The 23,961-nt window shown below is 43.1% G+C and overlaps 1 protein-coding gene across 2 annotated transcripts in view; it reads right to left on the reverse strand.

Moving 5' to 3' along the window:
• Positions 1-23,961, reverse strand: part of KIF16B (kinesin family member 16B) — a 302,268-nt gene that overhangs the window by 166,067 nt on the left and 112,240 nt on the right. For both annotated transcript variants that reach the window (XM_059897339.1, XM_059897338.1), the window contains exons 13-14: positions 2,292-2,411; positions 1,095-1,146 (exon numbers count right to left, since the gene is read on the reverse strand). In XM_059897339.1, coding sequence (XP_059753322.1) covers positions 1,095-1,146; positions 2,292-2,411 — 172 coding nt within the window. The remainder of the gene's footprint in view (positions 1-1,094; positions 1,147-2,291; positions 2,412-23,961) is intronic.

Consider the following 23,961-nt stretch of genomic DNA (forward strand, 5'->3'; position numbering starts at 1 on the left):
ATGTTGAGAGGAAGAGGCCTGACACCTAGTTCCACCCAAAAACAGCTGAATCCAAGGATTCAATTCCAGGAACTGGTTTCCAGCTCTCCCAGATTCACGATAAATAGTAAATACACATAGGAAATGCGAGCTTTGGCTTGATTAATAGCTTACACTTGGCATGAAAGCAAGCTCATCACCAGCAATTCTAAAACCAGCTGAGAAGATATAATTCTTCCCCTGCCAATCCCCACCTTGCCACACACACACGCACACGCACTCTACCACCGCCGCATGCATCCCCTAAGTTATGCTACAATATAAAGCCTGGCAAGACCTCACCTGGGTACCTCACAAAGACTTTGGGGAAAGCCAGAAGTCTGTGTGTGTGGATGCTGTGTACGTGTGTATCCTACTTTCTGTCCTCATCTTTGCACAGGTAAGTGTCGACTGGGAAGGATTTCCCATCAAAGGGTCTTATATCTTTTATCTGTACCTGTTAGCATATTTCCACTGTGACAAGAGTAAAGTGATTTAACTAACAGCACACTTGAAAGGCGTGACTTTTCAAGGATAGAAAGCATGCATGGTGGGGGAAAGGATTCACAGTTCCATTTTATTCACTAAACTAACTGTTCTGTGTTAGTCATTTGAGCTGCGTTCAAAATTACAGAAATACACGTTCTGATCAATATTGTATTTGAAACGTTTTCTTTTTTATAATTACTTCAATGTCAGTCATTCAAAAGAAATTCATTAAACGATTTTTAAAAAGTCATTGGAGGACTTCCCTGGTGGCGCAGTGGTTAAGACTCCGCCTACCAATGCAGGGGACACGGGTAAGAGCCCTGGGCCGGGAAGATCCCACATGTCGCAGAGCAACTAAGCTCATGCACCACAATTACTGAGGCTGCGCTCTAGAGCCTGCAAGCCACAACTACTGAGCCCACATGCCACAACTACTGAAGCCCACGCACCTAGAGCCCACGCACCACAACGAAGAGTAGCCCCCGCTCGCGCAACTAGAGAAAGCCCGCACTCAGCAACGAAGACCCAACACAGCCATAAATGAATAAATAAATAATTGCGAAGAGGAAATGGATAAAGATCCTCACCAATATCTTGTTCTGTTGAAGCATCTTCTCTACCAACATATGTCTGACCTTCCTAGGGAGAAAAGTCAAGCAAAATTTATTAATAAGAACATGAGGAATGATCTGTTTCTCCCTCTTCCATTGAAGCCCAAGCAACCTGGTGACGGATGGGCGAGCTCTGTCCCGGGCAGGCCACAGCCTCAGTGCAACTGGAGTTCACTGAGGTTCTGTAACAACAGCCCGTGGTATCCGAAAAAGGACAGGACCTCTGAGGCTCAGGGCTCGACAAGAGTTGGGCTCCTGTTTTGCCATCAATAACCTGCCTGTGACAGCAATCTCACTGATGTTCCCAATCCTTTCTGACAAGTCTCTCCTCTAGCGGCCAGGGGTTTCTTTGTATCTAAAGATATGGCTTAGGATATATCTAAAGGAATTGAAAGCAAGCATTCAAACAGATACTTGTGTGCTGATGTGTATAGCAGCATTATTCATAATAGCCAAAAAGTGGAAACAACCCAAATATTCATCCATGGACAAATAAAATGTGGTACATACACTGGAATATTATCCAACCATAAAAAGGAATGAAGTACTGATACATGTTACAACATGGATAAACATTATGCTAAGTGAAATAAACCAGATACAAAAGGAAAAAATATATATATATATATGGTTTAGGGGAGCCTTCAAAGCACAAGCGTAATACCATTCTCATTTGAAGTCATGGATCAGACAGAAGATACTAAAGTCAAGGTTACAGAGGCCACCACTGATACTGATGTGGAAATTCTGCTCTCTTGACAGGGATACCCTGCTCGGGACCAGGCCCAACGATGTAGGCAAGAGGCACAACTTTATAATTAACACAAGAGACCAGGAAACTGTACATACAACAAATGCCAGTTCGGGTGCTGGTAACTTTTCTTCCTCAGTCTGTCTGCCTTTTTGTTCCTTACCTCCCTCTTGCTGAGTCTACAAATTAGAGGGCAAAGTGAATGGATCTTCATTTAGCTTTAGGACTACATAAAACAGAAATTTCTAATACCACAGAATCCCAATGAACTGCTGAGAATCCCCAAAGGACTCAAGGATTTGTTGTATATTCTTCAGGGTCGTGGCTGCGTTCGTGGACACAGAGTATGACACTAAACCTTGCCAGTGTCCACAGGGAAAGCTGAAACCAAAACGAGAATGTTCCAGGCAAGTAGTTTCTACCTTCAAGTGATATAAGATAATGCCAGTGCTCAGAAGGTCGTCATCGATGCCAATTAAATGGGGCAGCTCGGAATCCAAAACAACTCCAATCCCTTCTTTCCTCAGGGCCAGAGTTTGTTCCTGAAATTAGGAGGGAAAGAAAAGGAAAAGGTTACTTTGAGGAAAGAAAACTTTGTTATTAGGTTCTCTTTAGAGTGTGAAAATGAACAATGTTTTACTTCTCACCAAAAACACTGCAAGAAAAATGGATTGTAAGCTTCATGTTGAAATCCTGGCATATGGTGGGCAAAGTGAGCTTGGAACATACAAAAAGCTCATAAAATGAAATAAATTTATTGCCTGATACAGATTCATACATATATACATATATGTATACATATGAATACACACATGCACACACACATATATATGAAGCTAAGCTCAAACCCTGCCTTCTTTAGGAAAGGTTCTAGAACCACTAGACCAGAAAGCAATCTTTCTCCCTCTTCAGAACCTTTATTTCACTTAATACCTAGACGTCTCCTGACTTGTTGGTTCTTCTTGCCAGTTACTAGAGTCAAACTGCACATGGCCCTGAAAGCAACCCTTTCCCGTGCATTTGCTACCATGCACCAGAGATACCTGACCCGCTGTGCCCTGCATCACCTTCTATCCACTGATCATTCCCACCTACACACAAATCTGCTACAGAGCTCCCATCAACCACCACCACCACCACCTCCCTTGGCCCTGCATCTCCCTCCAGCTACCACAAATTTCTCTGTGCCCCTTTAGAGAAAACCACCTCCAAAGAGTTTCCTACTTGTGGTCCTCTAGTTTCCCCCCTCCGGCTCTTTCTTGAACCCACTTCCATGGAGTCTTTCATCCCAGGGACTCTAGTGTCTACAGTCACTCCCTTGATGATCTCATCCTGACTCCTGACTTTACCTGCAATCTACACAGTTGTCCCTGGGTATCCATGGGGGATTGGTTCCAGGACCCCCGCAGATACCAAAATCCAAGGATGCTCAAGTCCCTTATATAAAAGGACATAATTTGCATATATCCTACGCACACTCTCCCCTATATTGTCAATCATCTCTAGATTACTTGTAATACCTAATACAACATAAATGCTATGTAAATAGTTGCAAACATAGTGAAAGTGCTATGTAAATATTTGCTGGAGCATGGCAAATTCAAGTTTTGCTTTTGAGAACTATCTGAAATATTTTTTCTCTGAATATTTGTGATCGGTGGTCGGTTGAATCTGTGGATGTGGAACCCGCAGACACGGAGGGCTTGACTGCATGCCGACAACTCTCAAATCTAAATCTCCAGGCAGACCTCTCCCTTAAAACTCCATCCTCGCGTATATAAACCTGCCTACCTCGGTATACCTGTGGGGCTACCAAGCAGGCAGCTCAAACTTAACACCCTGAAAGACCAGCCCTGATGCCCCCTGCCTCCCAAACCTGCACACTAGCCCTTCTCGGTAAACACCAATCTTCCTTACAGTTGCTTGGACCAAAGATCAGGCTGTCCTTTGCTCCTTTCTCTAAACCCTACAGCACTCGGTGTTGACTCCACCTTCAAAATATGCCCCCAATCTGACGACAAACCACTGCACCACATTGCTGCCTGGCCCCAAGCATCACCACCCTCGCCGGGATGGCCTCAGTAATCCTGGCCACACCCACTCGTGCCCCAGCCAGAGTCCACGCTCTCCCCGGCTGCCAGACAGACGGCAGGGCAGGCCGCTCCTTTTCTCGGGTCAATTACACGGCCTCCTCTTTTCTGAGTAAAACCCAAAGTCTCTGCAAGGGTCTACAAAGCTCCAAGTGACCTCACCCCTTGCTGACCTCCTGCCGCTTGCCCCCTGCTCACTCCTCTCCCGGAACCCCGGCTCCTTGCTGTTCCTCAAACTTGCCAGCCAGCCCTCACCTCAGGGCTTTGGTCATTGCTGTTTCCTCTGTTCCTGTCTACTCCTTCTCTTCCCCTAGAGCGGGGCTTCCCAACCTTGGCACCACTGACATTTTGGAGCAGATGATTCTCCATTGTGGGGGGCTGCCCTGGGCACTGGAGGATATTTAGAGCATCCCTGGCCTCTACCCACCAGATGCCAGTAACACACATCCCTCCTCCGAGGTTGTGACAACCAAAGATGCCTCCAGACACCGATAAGTGTCCCCTGGGGAACAAAATGTGCCCCAGTTGAGAAGAACTGCCTTCAATTCACACATAACTCAGCCCTCATTTCCTCTGCTCAGAAGCCACCCTCCCCATCGCCCCATACGAGACAGCAGTCACCAACCTCTCTTGTCCTGATTTGTTTCTCTCTTAGCAATTATCACTCTATGATATGTGATATACAAGTTTATCACTTGTCTCCTGACTAGAATGTAACCCAATGCCTTATTTCGTGCCTGACACAGAGGAGCTCCTCAATTAATATCTGTCAAGTGAATGAATGAGTGGGTAGATACTCAGAGTTCAGAGAAACGCAGGAAGGAAGGTCAAGAGCAATCTCGCAAGGAAGAGACGGAGAGGCCCTTCACCATCAGGCCCATCTGCCCTAAGACAAAAAAACCCTCAGAATCCAGGCTTTGAGGCAATTCCCAGGTGGAAAGCAGACAAACCCCGGAAGAGTGAAGGTGAAAGCTCCAGCCTTGAGGTCGGGCTGTGCTGAGTTGAGCCGGGGGCCCATCCAAGAACAGGACACTGTGCTGTGTGACCACAGGCTGATGGAAGCAGCAGAGCAGACAGCCCCGTGCTGCTAACGGGGGCTCCGGGTCAGGGATGTTCCGAGCGACCCTCTCCCTCACCCACTCCTGCGACGGGACACGCTGAGCACAGCACAGCTCCGGACTCCAAAGCCCAGAGCTGCCCGAAACAAAACCGGAACTCCTCACATTCCTGGATCAAATAAATGGATTCTGTATCATTTAAATATTAAAACAGTCTACGAAGCCTGCCATTCTCTCGCTGAAGAATTCAGAACCTCACAACCTTGCAGACAAGGGGCCCCTGGGAGGTTCTGGGAAAGGGCCGGGGGGAGAGAGAGAAGTCCCCAGCCTTCACCTCTGCAGACACTGGGGCCTCCACCGCACACACGCGGAGTTGGAGTCGGGCCAGAGGGCAATGGAGCGGAGTAAGAAAAAAAGATGGTTTCGAAAATAAATAAATAAAAATCACCACTTGAGGGAAAGCAATTTAATTTAACAACCATTAAATAGATACACAGAGAAAATGACCAATGCATAACTTAAATTCAAGAAAAGGAAATGAAGCGTATCACTATTCTTCAATTACTTCTCTTATCAGATGGGCTTCCTCTCCGGGGCCCAGAACCTCAGGCTTGGAGGCCGGAGACTTCGTTCATCCTGATATGCTACACCAAGGCCCTTGCAAATCCTGGCTAAAATGAGCCCTCTAAATAAACCAACCCCGACTCCTGCCTCTCCGATGTTGGTAGAATTCGTGCTTTTCCTCTTGCCCACAGAGCTCAAACTGAAGTGGAAAGTCTGTGATTTTTCTTTTTAAAGATATATATTACACTGGAGAGTTTAATCATACAGCCCCATCTCATGAAACAAGGCCTGCTAGCTCTGAACTGTGACAGCGCTGCACACACGGTAGGTGGCGCCTGGCCATGGATTGCTCCAGGCTTCCAGGTCCATGTGAAAAGGAGAGGGACTGTTCTCCTAAGTCCAGAGACATATGTATTTTCTTTCTGCATAAAAGTGGACAATATCCCAAAAGGGGGCGGGGGGAGGCAGTATTTTAAACTCTAATAGCTCCCACTCAAACTAGAGAAACTGTTTTGGACTACATCACAGTTTAGTTTGATATTCTTTTTTTTTTTTTTAACCCATTGAAAAGCACTTTTTCTTCCTTCCTTAAAATAAGTCTCATAGACTTAGAAATTCATTTGAAATTCATAACTTCAGAGCCATTAGGTCAAAAGCATTACTTGTCCCCACCCATCCCCAATACACACACACACACACACACACACACACACACACACACACTTCCATACATAGAATGGGTAAAACCTGAATTAAGAGAAAGTCTCTCAGGATTGGGAATGGGGGCATATGAATTTATGATTAATGCTGCCCTAAAGCTCTATGACATTCAAGCTGCATTCACTATATGATATTATAAAAGTGTCACCTCATAAAACTAAAAACGGGGGTTTAAATCATTGCTCGAGTGAAAAAGTAATTTCAGACAAAAATATCTATCACTTATAAAATATTTATTGAGTGGCCCCTACTGTTATACATAATTGATGAAATACCTCTTTGATAAGATGGAATATTTAACAGAGCAGAGCTGGCGATCCCTTTCCCAACTCCAGGCACATGGGCTCCCAAAGAAAGAAAGTGGTCAAATATGTATAGCTGCACATATTTTGTATCCAAACAAAGCTTTTGGCAACCAATATTTGTATAAAAAGGAAACTACTGCCTGACAAAAAGTATAAAAAGGCAGTATCCACTCAAACATTATGTTCATCACATTTCCAAAAATATGTTCAATAAGTTTTTTTCAACCCCTAAATCTAAAACCTGTGTCGAGGGCTGAGATGGTGGCAGCAAATCCTCTGGCACATGCCGGCGGTTCAGGTGAGTGGCAGGCAGGACTGCCCAGATCAAAGGGAGAAGCCACAAGGGCCTGGCTCATTGGGAGTGTCCCATATAACCCCCATACCCCTTCATTAGACTCAGCAGGAATCCTCTCTCTTTTCATCACAGTATCACATCCTTAAAATCCAGCACTGGGGACTTCCCTGGTGGTGCAGTGGTTAAGAATCCGCCTGCCAGTGCAGGGGACACGGGTTTGAGCCCTGGTCCGGGAAGATCCCACATGCTGTGGAGCAACTAAGCCCGTGCACCACAACTACTGAGCCTACGCTCTAGAGCCCGGAAGCCACAACTACTGAGTCCGCACGCCACAACTACTGAAGCCCCCGCGACTAGAGCCCGTGCTCTGCAACACGAGAAGCCGCCGCAATGAGAAGCCCGAGCACCGCAACAAAGAGTAGCTCCCACTCGCCACAACTACAGAGAAGCCTGTGTGCAGCAATGAAGACCCAACGCAGCCCCCAAAAATTATTAATTAATTTAAAAAACAAACAAACAAATATCCAGCACTGTGTCTGTCAAAATGCAACAAACTTCCTGAATAAACAGGTGAAAATCAAGACAAAAACTTGTCAATAAGAAGCCTATGTTTCCCTTTCAAGAAGCCTTCCTGAGAGCTAGATCTTGCTTGGGAAATACTGGGAAAATTTTGGCGACGTGTCCGCCCTACCTGAACTAAGAGCTCTCAAAGGGCAGAAACTGTGCTTCCTCACACGGAGTACATGGGGGGAAATATGGCTGCACCAGGCACAGAGCAGTCACTCAAGAAGTGCTGATTATTCGGCACTGCAAGTTGTAAGTGATTTTTACATGAATTTTTGTTGTTATTGTTGTTGCTAGCCAAGAATTAAAAGTCAGAATTTTTCTGGTGGAAACTCAGGCTAGGAAGAACCATGTGCTTCGCTAACTAGGAGAGTTGTATGGAGTTGCCTCACAGCAGAAAGAGCACTTAAGTTCTGCAAACCCAAGGCCGACAACACTGATCAGAAGAGGAGGGGTCACCACAACCAGGGCTTAGAGCACCTGCCCAGTGCGGGTATGAGGAGGAGGGAGGGGGTCAGGCAGACAGGAGGACTTTCATAAAACATGAAATTATCCTTCCTCTAGCATAAATGCTTTTTAATTAAAAAAAAAAATTTGTATGTGACTTCATTTGAATTTAACAGAAGGAAAAGCAACTGAAGTATTTGTTGAATTTCAACCAAATGTTTCTTCACTACAACAGACACTTACTAAAATATGCTTCTAAGTTAAGACATTACGAAACGTATTTAGAGGTTGACAGCACTGTGTCTATATTTTTTCCTCTGTGTTTTGGTTTTAAGTACCATTCCCCAAGCTTATAGATGTCTGAGAATATCCACCTTCTGCCCTTGCACCTGAACGACATCGAAGCTGTGTCACTCTGGGTCGTGTTCATACCTCCTCACTCAGAATGTTGAGTTGGCTCCACTCTCTTCAGAAATTAAATGCTGCACTAAGGAAATATGAAGCTAGTCTGACTTTTGGTCTATGGCAGATAATTTGGTTTTCTGCCTGGATGTCTGAAGATTTTTTCCTTTACCTTTGAAATTCAGTAGCTTAATTAGGATAGGTATTGGTGTTAAACATTCTGTTCTCTGAATTTTCCCGTAACAGGATACATTATTCTAATCTGCAGACTCAGTTCTTTTGTTTGTTTCTTTTTCATTTCCTAAAAGTCACCTTGTTTTATATTCCATTTTCTGTTTCATATGTTGACTGTCTACTTCAGGGAGGCCAATTATCCTTATAGTACATTGTCTTTTCATCTTTTAGCTTCTGATTGCTTTAATGTCATGATCACTTCACTTGTGTTCACTGAGACTATCAAGCCTTTAATTTTTAGTAATTTGGTTGCAGTGGCATCTATTCTTTCCTTTGGTATTTCTAATTTTATTTCTTGGTCCTGCAATGGTTGTTGTTCGGGACCTCAGTCTTTCTGTAGATCTGCAATCTCTCTTTTTTCATCTCATTCTCCTTTAATCATCTTGCTGTGTTTACTGAATTCACATTACTCATTAACTTGTTCCACAGAATGAAACAACTTTAAGGACTTCCCTTCTATGCCTTGAGGTATGATTTCATCTAGCTCTGGATGCTTTGTCTTTTACATGCTATATCCCCTTTTTTTCTTTTTCTTTGTCTATCCATCTGTCCGTCTATCCATCCATCCATCGCACTTACGTTTATATAACCGCCTCACTTTTTTTCTTCATCTGTGTGTGCTCAGGTGTATCTGTCCGGAAATTCTGCTGCTCTAACACAGGATGGGCAACTCCTTGACTCTTTTCCTACTGCTGCCCCATCTGTGATCTTTCCAGTTTGAAGACTGAGTGGGTCTGTGTTCTCTCCACCATTCTCTAGCCAGATTGAGTGACAGGGCCAGGAGGTCTCCACCGAGGCGCGGTAAAGGCTTTGTTCGAATTCCTGGGCTCTGGCCTCTTTTAAGAAAGGTCATTAAACATCCTCCACCGGGCGCCTTCCTCCTGCCTGAGAGGAGAGCCCACTGCAGTGGGGACACTGGCTCTCAGGTTCCCTGGTCTCAGAGACTCAGCTCTGCTTTCCACTTCATCCCAGTTGCCACCAGCAGCCATTTCTATGACTCCTCCGTAAGAAGGAGGAGTAAGAAAGCACCGTGTTCCTCCCCAGATCTGAGGGTGTGGGGAGCGCTTCTAGAATCCTCACTGACTCAGCTCCTGAGGTGCAGGCTTAGGAATCCCACCCCGGCCTCCCCTCCTCAGCGGCCAGCGCATGGCCCTCTTCATCCGCTTCCTGTTAGCGAGCTCGTGGAGGCGTTTCTGCTGCGGGGTGGCATGTTTGCTTTTTATTATTATCTCTTCGTTTCTTTGAAACGTGTGATGTCATCTCCAACGCCTATTCTCCAAAGTCAAGAACAGGTATTCAGCTGGCTACAAAAAGGAAGAAAACAAGGGTGCTCCGGGTTTGGGGGGAGGGGTCTCTTGAGCAAAGGTACGGTGGCAGAAAACATGGGCACATACACAAGGGACCATTGGACATTCATTTAACTGATAAACCTGGTCCGGAAAGCCAAGCTGATGGTCAATATTTGATTCAGAAACCGGGAAGGCACTGAGAATTTTGAAAACAGGAACTGGCTGATACTCAGAAGATGAACCTGGCAAGGATGTGTGGGATGACTAGGAACAGAGGGAAAAGGGAGGCGGAATTGGGAAGGAAGGAATAGCTTGGTGGACGCTACGCAACAAATAGTTTAGACTGATGGACCTTAAGTAAAGACACCCTTCTCAACTGTTTTACATACTCCTCTTAATGAAAAATAAGGAAACTGGGGAGTTTGCAAGAGTTGCAGAAGTCCGATAAATATCAGAAAGATCTTTATTGCTAGGAAAACAAAATCCTGACGGTTCCCAGTAACACTTTCCAGACAGCTCACCAAGTGGATATTGTTGACATTAAAAATCGCTCACCAATTTGACTAGCAAGTGTTGTCAAGTAATTTGCATGTGTCTTTTATAATATACTAATGGTAAATAGTCATTGTCGACACAAACCAATTAGCTCTGAAATCCTGAAAGTACACACACTGGCATTCACCCAGAAGCTACAGTCTCTCGTACATTCTCGTGCACAAAGAAAGAATCCTGTCCGTCTAACAGAGGAAGGAAACAGCCACCAAGATTACCAGAGAGTCGATGAAGCTGTGCTTCAACCACCATCCCACCTTCCTCCACCCTTTGTTCATGTAACCTGAGCCAGCGGTGATGAAAAGGAATAAGGATCTCCCCTTGACTTTCCTCCAGGAAACAACTTTTTATTCTTGCTATGCTCCCAGAGAGCATGGTGAGGTGGAGAAAAACAACATTTGCTGGCTAGACATGTTCCATGTCCCTGCGAGGCTGACTGGTAACACGTAAGCCTTCGTGTGAGAGCTCTATTAATGCTCTTGGAATGGTAAAAGATTTTCTTAAATTACAAACACAGGGAAGGGAAAGAACAGTCTGTGAGAGTTCAGGACTGGAAATCTACCTACACTGAAAAGGTCTGGCAGGTACCACAGACCCAGAGAGGCCAGGGAGGACCAGGAATCAACCTTCATCAGCATGAGGATTAAGGAAGGAGATGGTTCTGGTGAGAAGGCAGAATTAGCAATCCACAGGTTGAAAAAAGAAAGGAAGGATCAAGTGGGTCAACCTAGAAGTCACCCTGTTCTTCTCCTTGCCTCTAACCCCACAGCCAACCATCAGTGGGTCTACTCGCATGGCAGCAAAATCATCCAGGACCTTCCGTCTCCACCGCCACTGCCACCACCACCTCCTGCCTAGTCTCTGACATCCCCCAACTGTCCTTCTGCTTCCTCTCTTGCCAGCCTACAGTCTGTTCTCCATGTGACAGCCAGAGCCTTCTTTCCAGAATGTCAAGAGGTCACACACAAAACTCTACAATATTCTCATGCATTTGGAATAAAGTGGCACCGGCAGCTCACTTCGTCTGGCCCCTACCCACCTCTCCAACCTCACCCCCTCTACTCTCCACATGACTCCCAACGCTCCAGCCACAGTGGCTTCCTCATTCCCACTGCAGGGCCTTTGCACACGCTGTCCCTGCTTCCCCGGGAAAGTCTCCCGTAAATCTTGTGGCTGGGCCCTTCTTGTCAGTCAGCTCTTACCACACATGCTGCCTGCTCTCTAAAGATCAAAGACACCAGTAAGGTGGACAAGGTCCTTGCTCACGTAAACCTCACCTCCTAGAGAGGAAGCGCACGCCTCCTCCCGCCCCCCCTCCCAGGGACATTCCATCACTCCACCTGGCTTGCTGTTTTCAGAGCACTCCAGTCTATCAAAATTATGTATTAGTGTATTGTCTGTCTGCTCCTCCAGAAAGCAAACAGTGGGTCCAGGACAACATGTCAAGAACAGGGAATGAGAGAGCAGGCTGGGGTCAGTGAAAGGCAAACTATCGCTCTGACTCCAGGGCTTAGACTGTCTCTCATCAGTCCTATTTGTACGTTCCCTGCCAGGCAAAAGCAGCTCCTGAACCTCAAAAGAATGCTTAAAATGGCCAGAATAAGTCAGAAGCTTACAAGGGAATGTTGTTTACATATGAATGGATTCCAAAAGATAATCATCATAAATAATTTAACAAGTGTCCACAACATCTGTACCTAGCATGCATCAGGAAGTTGATATCAGATTGGCACCTATTACATCATAAAAACTGAAGCAGGAATGCAAAAGCCTTGCTTGCAAAAGACTTTCAAATAATCCACATTACAGTACCTGCAGTCAAAAGAGACACACTTAGGGCTTCCCTGGTGGTGCAGTGGTTCAGAGTCTGCCTGCCAATGCAGGGGACACGGGTTCGAGCCCTGGTCTGGGAAGATACCACATGCCGCGGAGCAACTAGGCCCGTGAGCCACAACTACTGAGCCTGCACGTCTGGAGCCTGTGCTCCGCAACAAGAGGGGCCGCGACAGTGAGAGGCCGGCGCACGGCGATGAAGAGTGGCCCCGCTTGCCGCAACTAGAGAAAGCCCTCGCACAGAAACAAAGACCCAACACAGCCATAAATAAATAAATAAATAAATAAATTTATAAAAAGAGACACACTTAGTATAGACGGAGAATAGTCCCGGACTCATCCGGGCAGAAACAGGAAGGGAAGAACCTGACTACCTCCTCACCTCCCCGGTACCAGCAAGCCGACATTTCCTGGCATTGTTGGAAGTCAGCCCCTAAACAGTAAATAGAATTAATATTGTCCTCTTAATGAACAGAAGCTCTTGGGGCAGTTCAATTTCCACTATACCTCCCACTGCAGAAACATCATTCTTTATCTGACGCTGAACAGCTAACTGCTAGCAGGCACTTCAGAGAGATGCTATGTACATCTTTCTGGTGAAACAGTCCTCCGCTGGCTGAGCAAATCACCCAGATGTCGGTATTTAAATTATGCAAAATGCATAATACCGATTAAAGAAATTACGTGTGAAAATATGCAAGAGCAAATTTCCTCACATTAATATTTAACTAGACTTTTTAAGTGGAGCAGGATCTTGTGAACACAAGTACTTTGGTATATTTGACCTAAATGGAAGCCCAAAATACTCAGGACCGTTCACCAGGAGGTTCTACAAGGGCATTTTTATATAGTACGAACCTTAACCCGAGGTAAGAAAGCAGAGTGAAAGAATCACTTTAAGTGGTGTGTTGTAACCCAGAAAGCTTCAATCTGACATTGGCCTTAAACTTCGGTCTTGTAAAGCTGGCTTACTCTTGTTTCTTACCCACAGAAATACGTCACACTTGTCTCTGCCTCCAGCCTTTGCTCAAGGGATAATGGCTTCTTGGGACAGCTTTCTAGTTCTTTCCCCTCCTGAATCTTACCCATCCTTCCCCTCCCCGGGGAAACACATAGAGCCACGGGGGACCCTTCCTCTCAATGACAACAGTTACCTGGCCTGATCACCCGCATCTTAGTCAAAAATGACTAGTGCCTTTATATCCATACACTGCTTGTTTCAACTGCTAAACCAGTAGGTCACTCAAGGAGTTTCTAAAACACCATGCCTGAGCCCTGCACTGGTCCCTTAAATAAGCATCTCATTTAAAGATGGACTCGGGTATGGGTGTTTTTTTAAGCTCCCAGGTATTTCACATCCATATTTTTTCTGTATCCCCCAAAGGACTGACACCTCTGTTCTGCTGGGTGCACCCTGAGGGTGCCCGAAGGGTAAGTGCTACAGTTTATCCTCCAGCCAGCTTCTTCTGCAACTCATTCAGCCCACACTTACGAGCATCTGCTACTACTTGCTAGGTGAACTTAAAACTGTCTGCTAGATTACATAGAAAATGACTTCAGTTTCTGTTTAAAATGTGTATGAAGGGTATATATACATTTGATTCGAGTGTGTGTGTGTTAGCTTGGGCTGCCACAACAAAATACTAGAGACTATATGGCACAGACAACAGAAATTAATTTTCCACAGTTCTAGGGGCTGGGAAGTCCAAGATCAAGATGTCGGCAAGGTAAGATTTATTCTGAGGCCTCTTCTCTTGGCCTGTAGGGGGCCACCATCTCACTGTGTGCTTACGTGGCCTTTCCTGGGTGTGTGCACACAATGGGGGAGAGAGAATGATAAGGCTACAGGCCTTTTGGATTAGGATCCTATCCTTATAACTTCACTTAACCTTACCTTAATTTCCTCCTAAACGCTCTAACTCTAAATACAGTCACACTGAGGATCAGGGTTTCAACATATGAATTTTGGAGAGAAACAATGCAGTCCACAGCAGGGTGTGTGTGTGTGTCTAATATATACATCATACACTTATAAATGCAGAATATATCATAAATACAATAATTATATATGAGAAAGAGAGACGAGACAAACAGAGAGATACTGAGCCTAACAGAGACATCGCAAATTAGAAACAGAGATTATTATCTCTGGGTAGTTTTTTTCTTTATACTTTTTCACTTCCCAAATTTTCTATAACAAACACACTTGTAAGTAAAATAATACAGGTAATAGAGATTTTTAAAATAAAATAAAGGAACATACTTCCATATGAAATTTTAAAAACTTATTTCACTTAATTTATTCCAATTTATTTTATTTAAAATATATTTTACACAATCTCAAGTAATCTCCAAGGCTGAGTTTTATTGTATGTTATATAACATTCTGAAGATGGAATTCTAAAATGATGAAACAAAAATGCATCAGCCAAAACTGAAAGCCCAGAAACCATTTCTCCAAAAGCCCTCAATATGGAAAATCTGCCCACAGCTAACATCATATTCAATAGTGAAAAGCTAATAGCTTTTCCTCCAAGATCAGGAACAAGACAAGGAAAAAGAAATAAAAGCCATCCAAATTGGAAAGAAAGAAGTAAAACTGTCTCTACCTGCAAATGACATGATATTATATATAGAAAACCCTAAAAACTCCACTGAAAACGTGTTATAGCTAGTAAATAAACTCAGTAAAATTTCAGGACACAAAATCAATATATACAAATAAGTTGCATTTCTATACCCTAATAACAAACTATCAGAAAGAGAAAGTAAGAAAACCATGCCATTTACCTTGCACCAAAAAGGACAAATTAACTAAGAATAAATTTAACCAAGGAGGTGAAAGACCTGTACACTGAAAACTACTGATGAAAAAACTGAAGATATAAATAAATGAAAAGATATCCCATGCTTGTGGAATGGAAGAATATTATTAAAATTAAAAGGTCCATTCCAACCAAAGCAATCTTCAGAGGCAATGCAATTCCTATCTAAATTCCAATGGCATTTTTCATAGAAATAGAAAAAACAATCCTAAGATTTGTATGGAACCACAAAAGACCGAATAGCCAAAGCAATCTTGAGAAAGAAGAACAAAGCTAAAGAAGGCATTATGTTTCCTGATATCAAACTATATCACAAAGCTATAGCAATCAAAAGAGTATGGTATTGGCATAAAAACACACACTTAGATCAATGGAACAGAATAGAGAGCCCTGAAATAAACCAACGCACATATGGTTAATTAATTTATGACAAAGGCACCGAGAACATGAAATGGGGAAAAGACAGTCTCTTCAATAAATGGCATTGGGAAAACTGGACAGTCACATGCAGAAAAATAAAACTAGACCCGTATTTTATATCATACACAAAAATAAGCTCTAAAGACAAACATAAGACCTAAAATGATAAAACTCCTAGAAGAAAGCACAGAGGATAAACTCCTTAACATCAGTCCTGGCATGATTTTTTGGATATGACAACCAAAAGCAAAGGCAACAAAAGCAAAAGCTCAAGATTTCACCACACTACTCAGAACAGCATGTAACGTAAAATTTATGAACTGTTTATATCTGGAATTTTCACTTTAATATTTTCAGACTGAGGTTGGCCGCAGGTACTGAACCTGTAGAAAGCGAAATTGCAGATAAGGCAGGACTACTTTACATGAAAAGGTGCTCAGCATCACTAATCATCAGGGAAATGCAAATCAAAACCTCAGTGAGATCACCTCAAGCTTGTCAGAATGGCTATTATCAAAAATAAACAAGAAAAAATAAAATAAAACAAGTGTTGGTGAAGATGTGAAGAAAAGGGAACCCTTGTGCACTGTTCATGGGAATGTAAACTGGTGCAGCCACTATGGAAAACAGTGCAGAGGTTCCTCAAAAAATTAAAAATAGAACTACCATATGATCCAGCAATTCCACTCTTGGGTATTTATCTGAAGGATATGAAAACAGGGTATTAAAAAACATCTGAAGCCCATATTCACTACAGTATTATTTATAATAGCCAAGATATGGAAACAACCTAAATGACCATCAGCAAAGGGATAAAGAAAATGTGATAGACAGACAGACATATAAACAGACAGACAGACAGATGCGCGCGCGCGCGCGCGCACACACACACACACACACACACACACATTGGACTACTATTGGCCATAAAAAGAAGGAAACATTGCCATCTGCAACAACATGTATGGACCTTGAGGGCAGTATGCTAAGTGAAATAAGTCAGAAAGAGAAAGACAAATACTACATGATGTCACTTATAAGTAAAATCTAAACAAACCCAAGTAATAGATACAGAGATCAGACTGGTGGTTGCCAGAGGTGGGGGTGGGGGTGAGGTGAAATGCGTGATGGTGGTCAAAGGGTGCGAGCGTGCAGTTATAAAATAAATATGTTGCAGGAATGTAACGTGCAGCCTGGTGACTAAAGTTAACAATACTGTGTCACGTAATGGGAAGCTGCTAACAGAGTAAACCCTAAAAGCTCTCATCGCAAGAAGAATGTGTACCCAAGTTGAGGCAACGGATGATAGCTAAACTTACTGTGCTGCTCACTTTGCAATAATACATATATCAAAATCACTATCTGTACACCTAAAACTAATACAGTGTTTCTGAATCAACTGTATCTCAATAAAACTGGGGGAAAAGCAAGCAAACAAAAACCAAACAAACAAAAAGAAGGAAAATCTGCAGGTGTCCAGAAGCCAAAGGAACTTTCAGCCTCCAGAAAGTAGGCATAGAGGGGACTTACCTTAACATAATAAAGGCCATATATGACAAACCCAGAGCCAACATCGTTCTCAACAGTGAAAAACTGAAACCATTTTCACTAAGAACAGGAACGAGACAAGGTTGCCCACTCTCACCACTATTATTCAACATAGTTTTGGAAGTTTTAGCCACAGCAATCAGAGAAGAAAAAGAAATAAAAGGAGTCCAAATCGGAAAAGAAGAAGTAAAACTGTCACTGTTTGCAGATGACATGATACTATACATAGAGAATCAAAAAGATGCCACCAGAAAACTACTAGAACTAATCAATGAATTTGGTAGAGTAGCAGGATATAAAATTAATGCACAGAAATCTCTTGCATTCCTATACACTAATGATGAAAAATCTGAAAGAGAAATTAAGGAAACACTCCCATTTACCACTGCAACAAAAAGAATAAAATACCTAAGAATGAACCTACCTAAGGAGATAAAAGACCTGTATGCAGAAAACTGTAAGACACTGATGAAAGAAATTAAAGATGATACAAATAGATGGAGAGATATACCATGTTCTTGGACTGGAAGAATCAACATTGTGAAAATGACTATACTACCCAAAGCAATCTACAGATTCAATGCAATCCTTATCAAACTACCACTGGCATTTTTCACAGAACTAGAACAAAAAATTTCACAATTTGTATGGAAACACAAAAGACCCCAAATAGCCAAAGCAATCTTGAGAAAGAAAAACGGAGTTGGAGTAATCAGGCTCCCTGACCTCAGACTATACTACAAAGCTACAGTAATCAAGACAGTATGGTACTGGCACAAAAACAGAAATATAGATCAATGGAACAGGATAGAAAGCCCAGAGATAAACCCACGCACATATGGTCACCTTATCTTTGATAAAGGAGGCAAGCATATACAGTGGAGAAAAGACAGACTCTTCAATAAGTGGTGCTGGGAAAACTGGACAGGTACGTGTAAAAGTATGAAATTAGAACACTCCCTAACACCATACACAAAAAAACTCAAAATGGATTAAAGACCTCAATGTAAGGCCAGACACTATCAAACTCTTAGAGGAAAACATAGGCAGAACACTCTATGACATAAATCACAGCAATATCCTTTTTGACCCACCTCCTAGAGAAATGGAAATAAAAATTAAAATAAACAAATGGGACCTAATGAAACTTAAAAGCTTTTGCACAGCAAAGGAAACCATAAACAAGATGAAAAGACAACCCTCCGAATGGGAGAAAATATTTGCAAACGAAGCAACTGACAAAGGATTAATCTCCAAAACATACAAGCAGCTTATGCAGCTCAATATCAAAAAAACAAACAACCCAATCCAAAAATGGGCAGAAGACCTAAATAGACTTTTCTCCAAAGAAGACATACAGATTGTCAACAAACACATGAAAGGATGCTCAACATCACTAATCATTAGAGAAATGCAAATCAAAACTACAGTGAGGCATCACCTCACACCAGTCAGAATGGCCATCATCAAAAAATCTACAAACAGTAAATGCTGGAGAGGGTGGGGAGAAAAGGCAACCCTCTTGCACTGTTGGTGGGAATGTAAATTGATACAGCCACTATGGAGAACAGTATGGAGGTTCCTTAAAAAACTAAAAATAGAAGTACCATATGACCCAGCAATCCCACTACTGGGCATATACCCTGAGAAAACCATAATTCAAAAAGAGTCATGTACCACAATGTACACTGCAGCACTACTTACAATAGCCATGTTGTAGACATGGAAGCAACCTAAGTGTCCATCGACATAGACATGGAAGCAACCTAAGTGTCCATCGACAGATGAATGGATAAAGAAGATGTGGCACATATATACAATGGACTATTACTCAGCCATAAAAAGAAACAAAATTGATTTATTTGTAGTGAGGTGGATGGATCTAGAGTCTGTCATACAGAGTGAAGTAAGTCAGAAGGAGAAAAACAAATGCCACATGCTAACACATATATATGGAATCTAAAAAACAAAAAAAAGGTTCTGAAGAACCTAGGGCCAGGACAGGAATAAAGATGCAGATGTAGAGAATGGACTTGAGGACACGGGGAGCGGGAAGGGTAAGCTGGGACGAAGTGAGAGAGTGGCATGGACATATATACACTACCAAATGTAAAACAGATAGCCAGTAGGAAGCAGCCGCATAGCACAGGGAGATCAGCTTGGTGCTTTGTGACCACCTAGTGGGGTGGGATAGGGAGGGTGGGAGTGAGACACAAGAGGGAGGGGATATGGGGATATATGTGTACGTATAGCTGATTCACTTTGTTATACAGCAGAAACTAACCAACACTGTAAAGCAATTATACTCCAATAAAGATGTTATTAAAAAAAAAAAGTTTAGGAGAAATCATAAAGGCAATTCCAATGTTGTTTTAATGAGAACAGTGTTGAACGCTAGCCGATTCCAACCTCAACAGCCCTGTGGTCTTATCAAAACCCCAGATCGGTGTTAGATTTTACTTTAATTAATCTAAGGAACCAGTTGTCTGGCATCAGCAGACATTTTTTAAACGTCATGGCAGCCCTCAGGACTGTGACGGAGGCGGATGGCAGCTCTCCTGTACCATCTTGATTCCATTAACGCTCGCCCATGGGAACATTCTACATCTGCAGCCTCATATGCCATAATGACGCCGTCAATTCATGCTTTATTAACCCAAGTAAAATACAGAAGGGTAAAGCAACGGAAATCTACAACAATTATAACAATCTCTCAAAATACACTGTACCCTTAATTTAATTCAAAAAACACAGAGAGACAGAGAGAGAGAGAATATGGCTACCAGCCTCTGGTTAGCTAAAAAGTCCATGGATTCTAAGTGCTATACAAGGAAAATGTTGACCTAACTCCCAGAGATCATACTCCTTAAATCCTAGGTATTGTATCAGTTTAGGCTTAAGACATCAGTAGGCACACTAGGTAGAATGGTGGATTCCTGAAGACTTCACAGGCAGGGCAGCAAGTGCTCCCAAATAAAACTTGCAGGCGAACTTGAGAAAACATTAGGAGGCCAAAAAAAAAAAAAAAATCACACCTACGCTGGATTAAATCCACCCACATTCACCAACTCTGTTCTCACATTACCTCTTAAGAACAAGAACCTGGACTTTTTAAGCTTGGTGTTCAGAGTTCCAGCACAGGGCAGACACTCAAACACAAAATATATCCTCCCTTGGAAACTAAGCGGCACTTTAAATCCTTCAAATTATGGACTGCACTTGAAAACGGGAAAAGAAAAAAGCATTTAATGCATCTCTTTAGGGGCTTACCTGATTTACATTAGATGTGGGCCACTTAGAACATCTTCTCATTTTTTCTTCCTCTTGTTCTAAAAGATTTACTATGACCTAAAAATTCTACTCTTCAATTAGACAGTAGAAGAAAGTTGCAGATAAGTAATAAATCACAGAGAATCGTTCTGATGTGAATATATTCCAATGTTTTTGATCACCTTCTTGAATTAAGATCAGAGACCTGCCCCCAACTCACTAATCATGGCAAGAGGGGTGAAGGGGTCCTACAGGGTAACCTGCAATTTCACTAGAGAAAGAAAAGGTGTGCTGAAACCTACACTGGAAAAGTCCATTAAAAATGTCCACCCCAAGTTCAAAGCTCTAACAAAGAGCTCTGGCTTCTGATGCAATTGCTAAAGCCAGGGGCTTCCACTCTCACTTACATCCATTGTAAAATGCAAATGAGAACACAGAAAGAAATGCAAACTAACAAACACTTTGGAATTCAGAAACATTGGCGATAATGGGTCACATCTTGAGAGATAAAATTCTATCAGTAAACTACGCACAGGTAAGTGTCTGAGAAAAAACAGCAAGGTCAGACAGAAAGATTGCCTCTCCATTCCCCCACGGCCAATCCCTGGCAGGAGGAACCTCCTTTCTGAAGTAGCCTAGACTATTTCACCATCTCAAGCCAACCATCCCCATCCCATCGCTAGCTCTCCTTCTGCATCAGTTGTACCCACAGCCAGGATGGAAGGAAGAGCCATTGCACACTGTGTCTTGGCACATGACAGAGGTGACAGGAGAGACAGACGGAGCCAGAGCTTCCCATGCAGTGTCATGCTGCGTTTCTGCCAAGATGAAACACACAGATGTTTCCATTTATTCTGAATAAATCTTCCTTTAAGCCATCCCATAAAACACAATGAGAATATGCCATCCCTCTTCAGAAAGGCAAGCTCAGCTAGGACAAACAACTGAAAGATCAAAGAATTTAGCAAAGGGCAGTCCACTCAGACCAGTCTTTCAGCTCGTGTCTGGCAAAGAATTCTAACAAGGAAGAAGGCAGGCAGTGTTGGGAGCCAAAGAAAATCCCCAACCAGGTAAAAGCAACAACAAACAACAAACTCAAGTAACCGCAAACATAAGCAGCAACAACATCACAACGTAAACCAACACAGACCAGCATCACAGACAACAAACAAGCAACAGGAGTCACAACGAGAGCCAACACCAGGGACCCTCCCTGCAAAATGTAAAGAATGAAGAGATGAAAACAGTGTAGGGAGAGATGACAAAGACAGAGGGAGAAAATGGAAAATTTGCGTTAAAGGAAGTGGGTATTCCAAAGGAAGAGAACAGATGAGACAGAAGCTACAGAGTCAATGGAAACAAGCTGAAAGGAGGCCAGCATCTACAAGCAAAAAAGTCCCTCTGAGTAAGAAAGCAAAGGAAGGAGAAGAATTGTGTTAAAATTTTTAATGAAAGGGCTTCCCTGGTGGCGCAGTGGTTAAAAGTCCGCCTGCCAATGCAGGGAACACGGCTTTGAGCCCTGGTCCGGGAAGATCCCCCATGCTGCGGAGCAACTAAGCCCGTGCGCCACAACTACTGAGCCTGTGCTCTAGAGCTCACGAGCCACAACTACTGAGCCCACATGCTGCAACCACTGAAGCCAGCGCGCCTAGAGCCTGTGCTCTGCAACAAGAGAAGCAGCCGCAGTGAGAAGCCCGCGCGCCGCAACGGTAGCCCCCGCTCGCCGCAACAAGAGAAAGCCCGCGCGCAGCAACAAAGACCCAATGCAGCCAAAGTTAAAATAAATAAATTTTTTGAAAATTTAATGAAAGAAATAAACTTTCTAGTCCTACAGGTATCAAAATAAAAGGGGAGAATATTTACAAAGGAAAAAAGCATTAGGCTGATAATAGGAATTCCCCGTGGCAATAATGAACTCCAGAACGTGGGATTCACAGCTTCTCAAGGGGAAAAGATCAAGAGCAAAAAAATTCTACACCCACATGGTTTTTCCAGTTGCAGAAGTAGCAAAAGCACCAAAAGACAGTCTGCAAACTCACTCCGAGATGATAAGCCAGAGATGATCTAAACAAAAAACTGAAGACTGGATGTGGGCAAGGACGATTATGGGCTAGAACGAGCAGCAACAAGCACGGAAACCGTTTCAAAATCAAGACTGTTCTTACCGATTGTTGGCAGTCAGGTTATAAAACTGGATGCGAATGCCACAATAGAGAGGTAAATTAAATAGAATTATTAATAATGGAATATAAAATCTCTCATTCCATCAACAGCAGTAAGATGGATGGCAAATGGGCAAGATAATTACCAGAAAAGTAGATGCTAGAACTGACCTGAGTTCACACAATTTGGGTCAACAAACATTCACGGAGCAGCGCCTCTGTGCGCAAGGCCCTACAGCGCACGAAGATGAACCAGAAACATAGTCTTCAGTGAGGGTAACTATGAGGCTGAACTGCAGAAATACTAGAAGAAAGTTTAAATAATTAAGGGCAAAAGAAAAGCAGGAAAATTTCTACCTTTCAGAAAAGCAAGTTTTATAACGGATATACTGTGGAAGGCTGGGCCACAGTACAGGCAGGGCAGACAGAGCTTTTTTAAAATTCTAAATGCAATCCAGCCTACTTCCATACTAATCTATGGTAAAGTTCACTTGTGTTTGAATTTTAACCTCTTCCTATTTTACAAATCTTTGCTAATTTAAACCACAAAGGAAATATCAGTAACTATGGAGCCAGGAGAGACACTAATACCTACACACACACCTTGGTGTTGGTGCTCATACAACGTGGGACCAGCACCACGACGGAAATGACTTTACAGATAAGCCCCAGCTCTACCACTGAACATCTGCACACAGAGCTCAAAGATCCACCAGGTGTCCTCCAGCTAAAATACCTAAACACTAGGTGACTGGCTTAAAGGTGGCAAAGTTCTACTGCAGAAGCTTTCCCAGCATGAGGCAAAGGACAAGAGAACCAAAGAAGATCTGGGGACAGTGACCACGTTTACAAACACACCTGCCAAGACAGGCCTTTCCCTCTGCTCAAGTGCCCCACGTTACACATGCTTCATGATTAGTACTATCATTCCCATCTGACTGTCTCAAAATGATGTGCTCTCTCTCTCCTTGGGCTGTAAGGTCTTTAAGAACAAGGACAGGATCGCATTGGGGTTTGTAACCCCAGCACTGAACACGGCTTGATATATGGTACATCCTCAACGGATGATGTGGGGCTGAGCTGAGCTTTAAGTGAGAAGAGACACATGACATTTGGAAACAGACAGCATTTCAGGTCCATTTTTTGACTGACAGGAGTTCAATTCTGAAGAGACCTGAACGTGCCACTCTCTGGAGAGAGAGAAACAGGAAAATGGCGTGAGCAGGTTGCAGCTTTCTGTTTTCCACCAAAGAACACTGCTGTTTGTTTTTAGTAACGTGAGGATGAGAACAGCGTGTCGGGCAGTCTAGAGGGTGACTGTGTCATCTTCTGCATCCCTGCATCTTCTCAGGCAGCTTTGGGTCAGTCAAAAAGAATCTCGATATCCATGTTTCTCCCACATTACACAGAAAATAAACCTGTCAGCAAATATTCTGCAAGCTGCCTTCCAAGCTCACACAGAAAGAAAAATACAAATGAGAGAGACTGAAATAGAGCAAGGCAATTAGCATATC

Source organism: Balaenoptera ricei, chromosome 15 (assembly GCF_028023285.1).
Source record: "Balaenoptera ricei isolate mBalRic1 chromosome 15, mBalRic1.hap2, whole genome shotgun sequence".
NCBI lineage: Eukaryota > Metazoa > Chordata > Mammalia > Artiodactyla > Balaenopteridae > Balaenoptera > Balaenoptera ricei.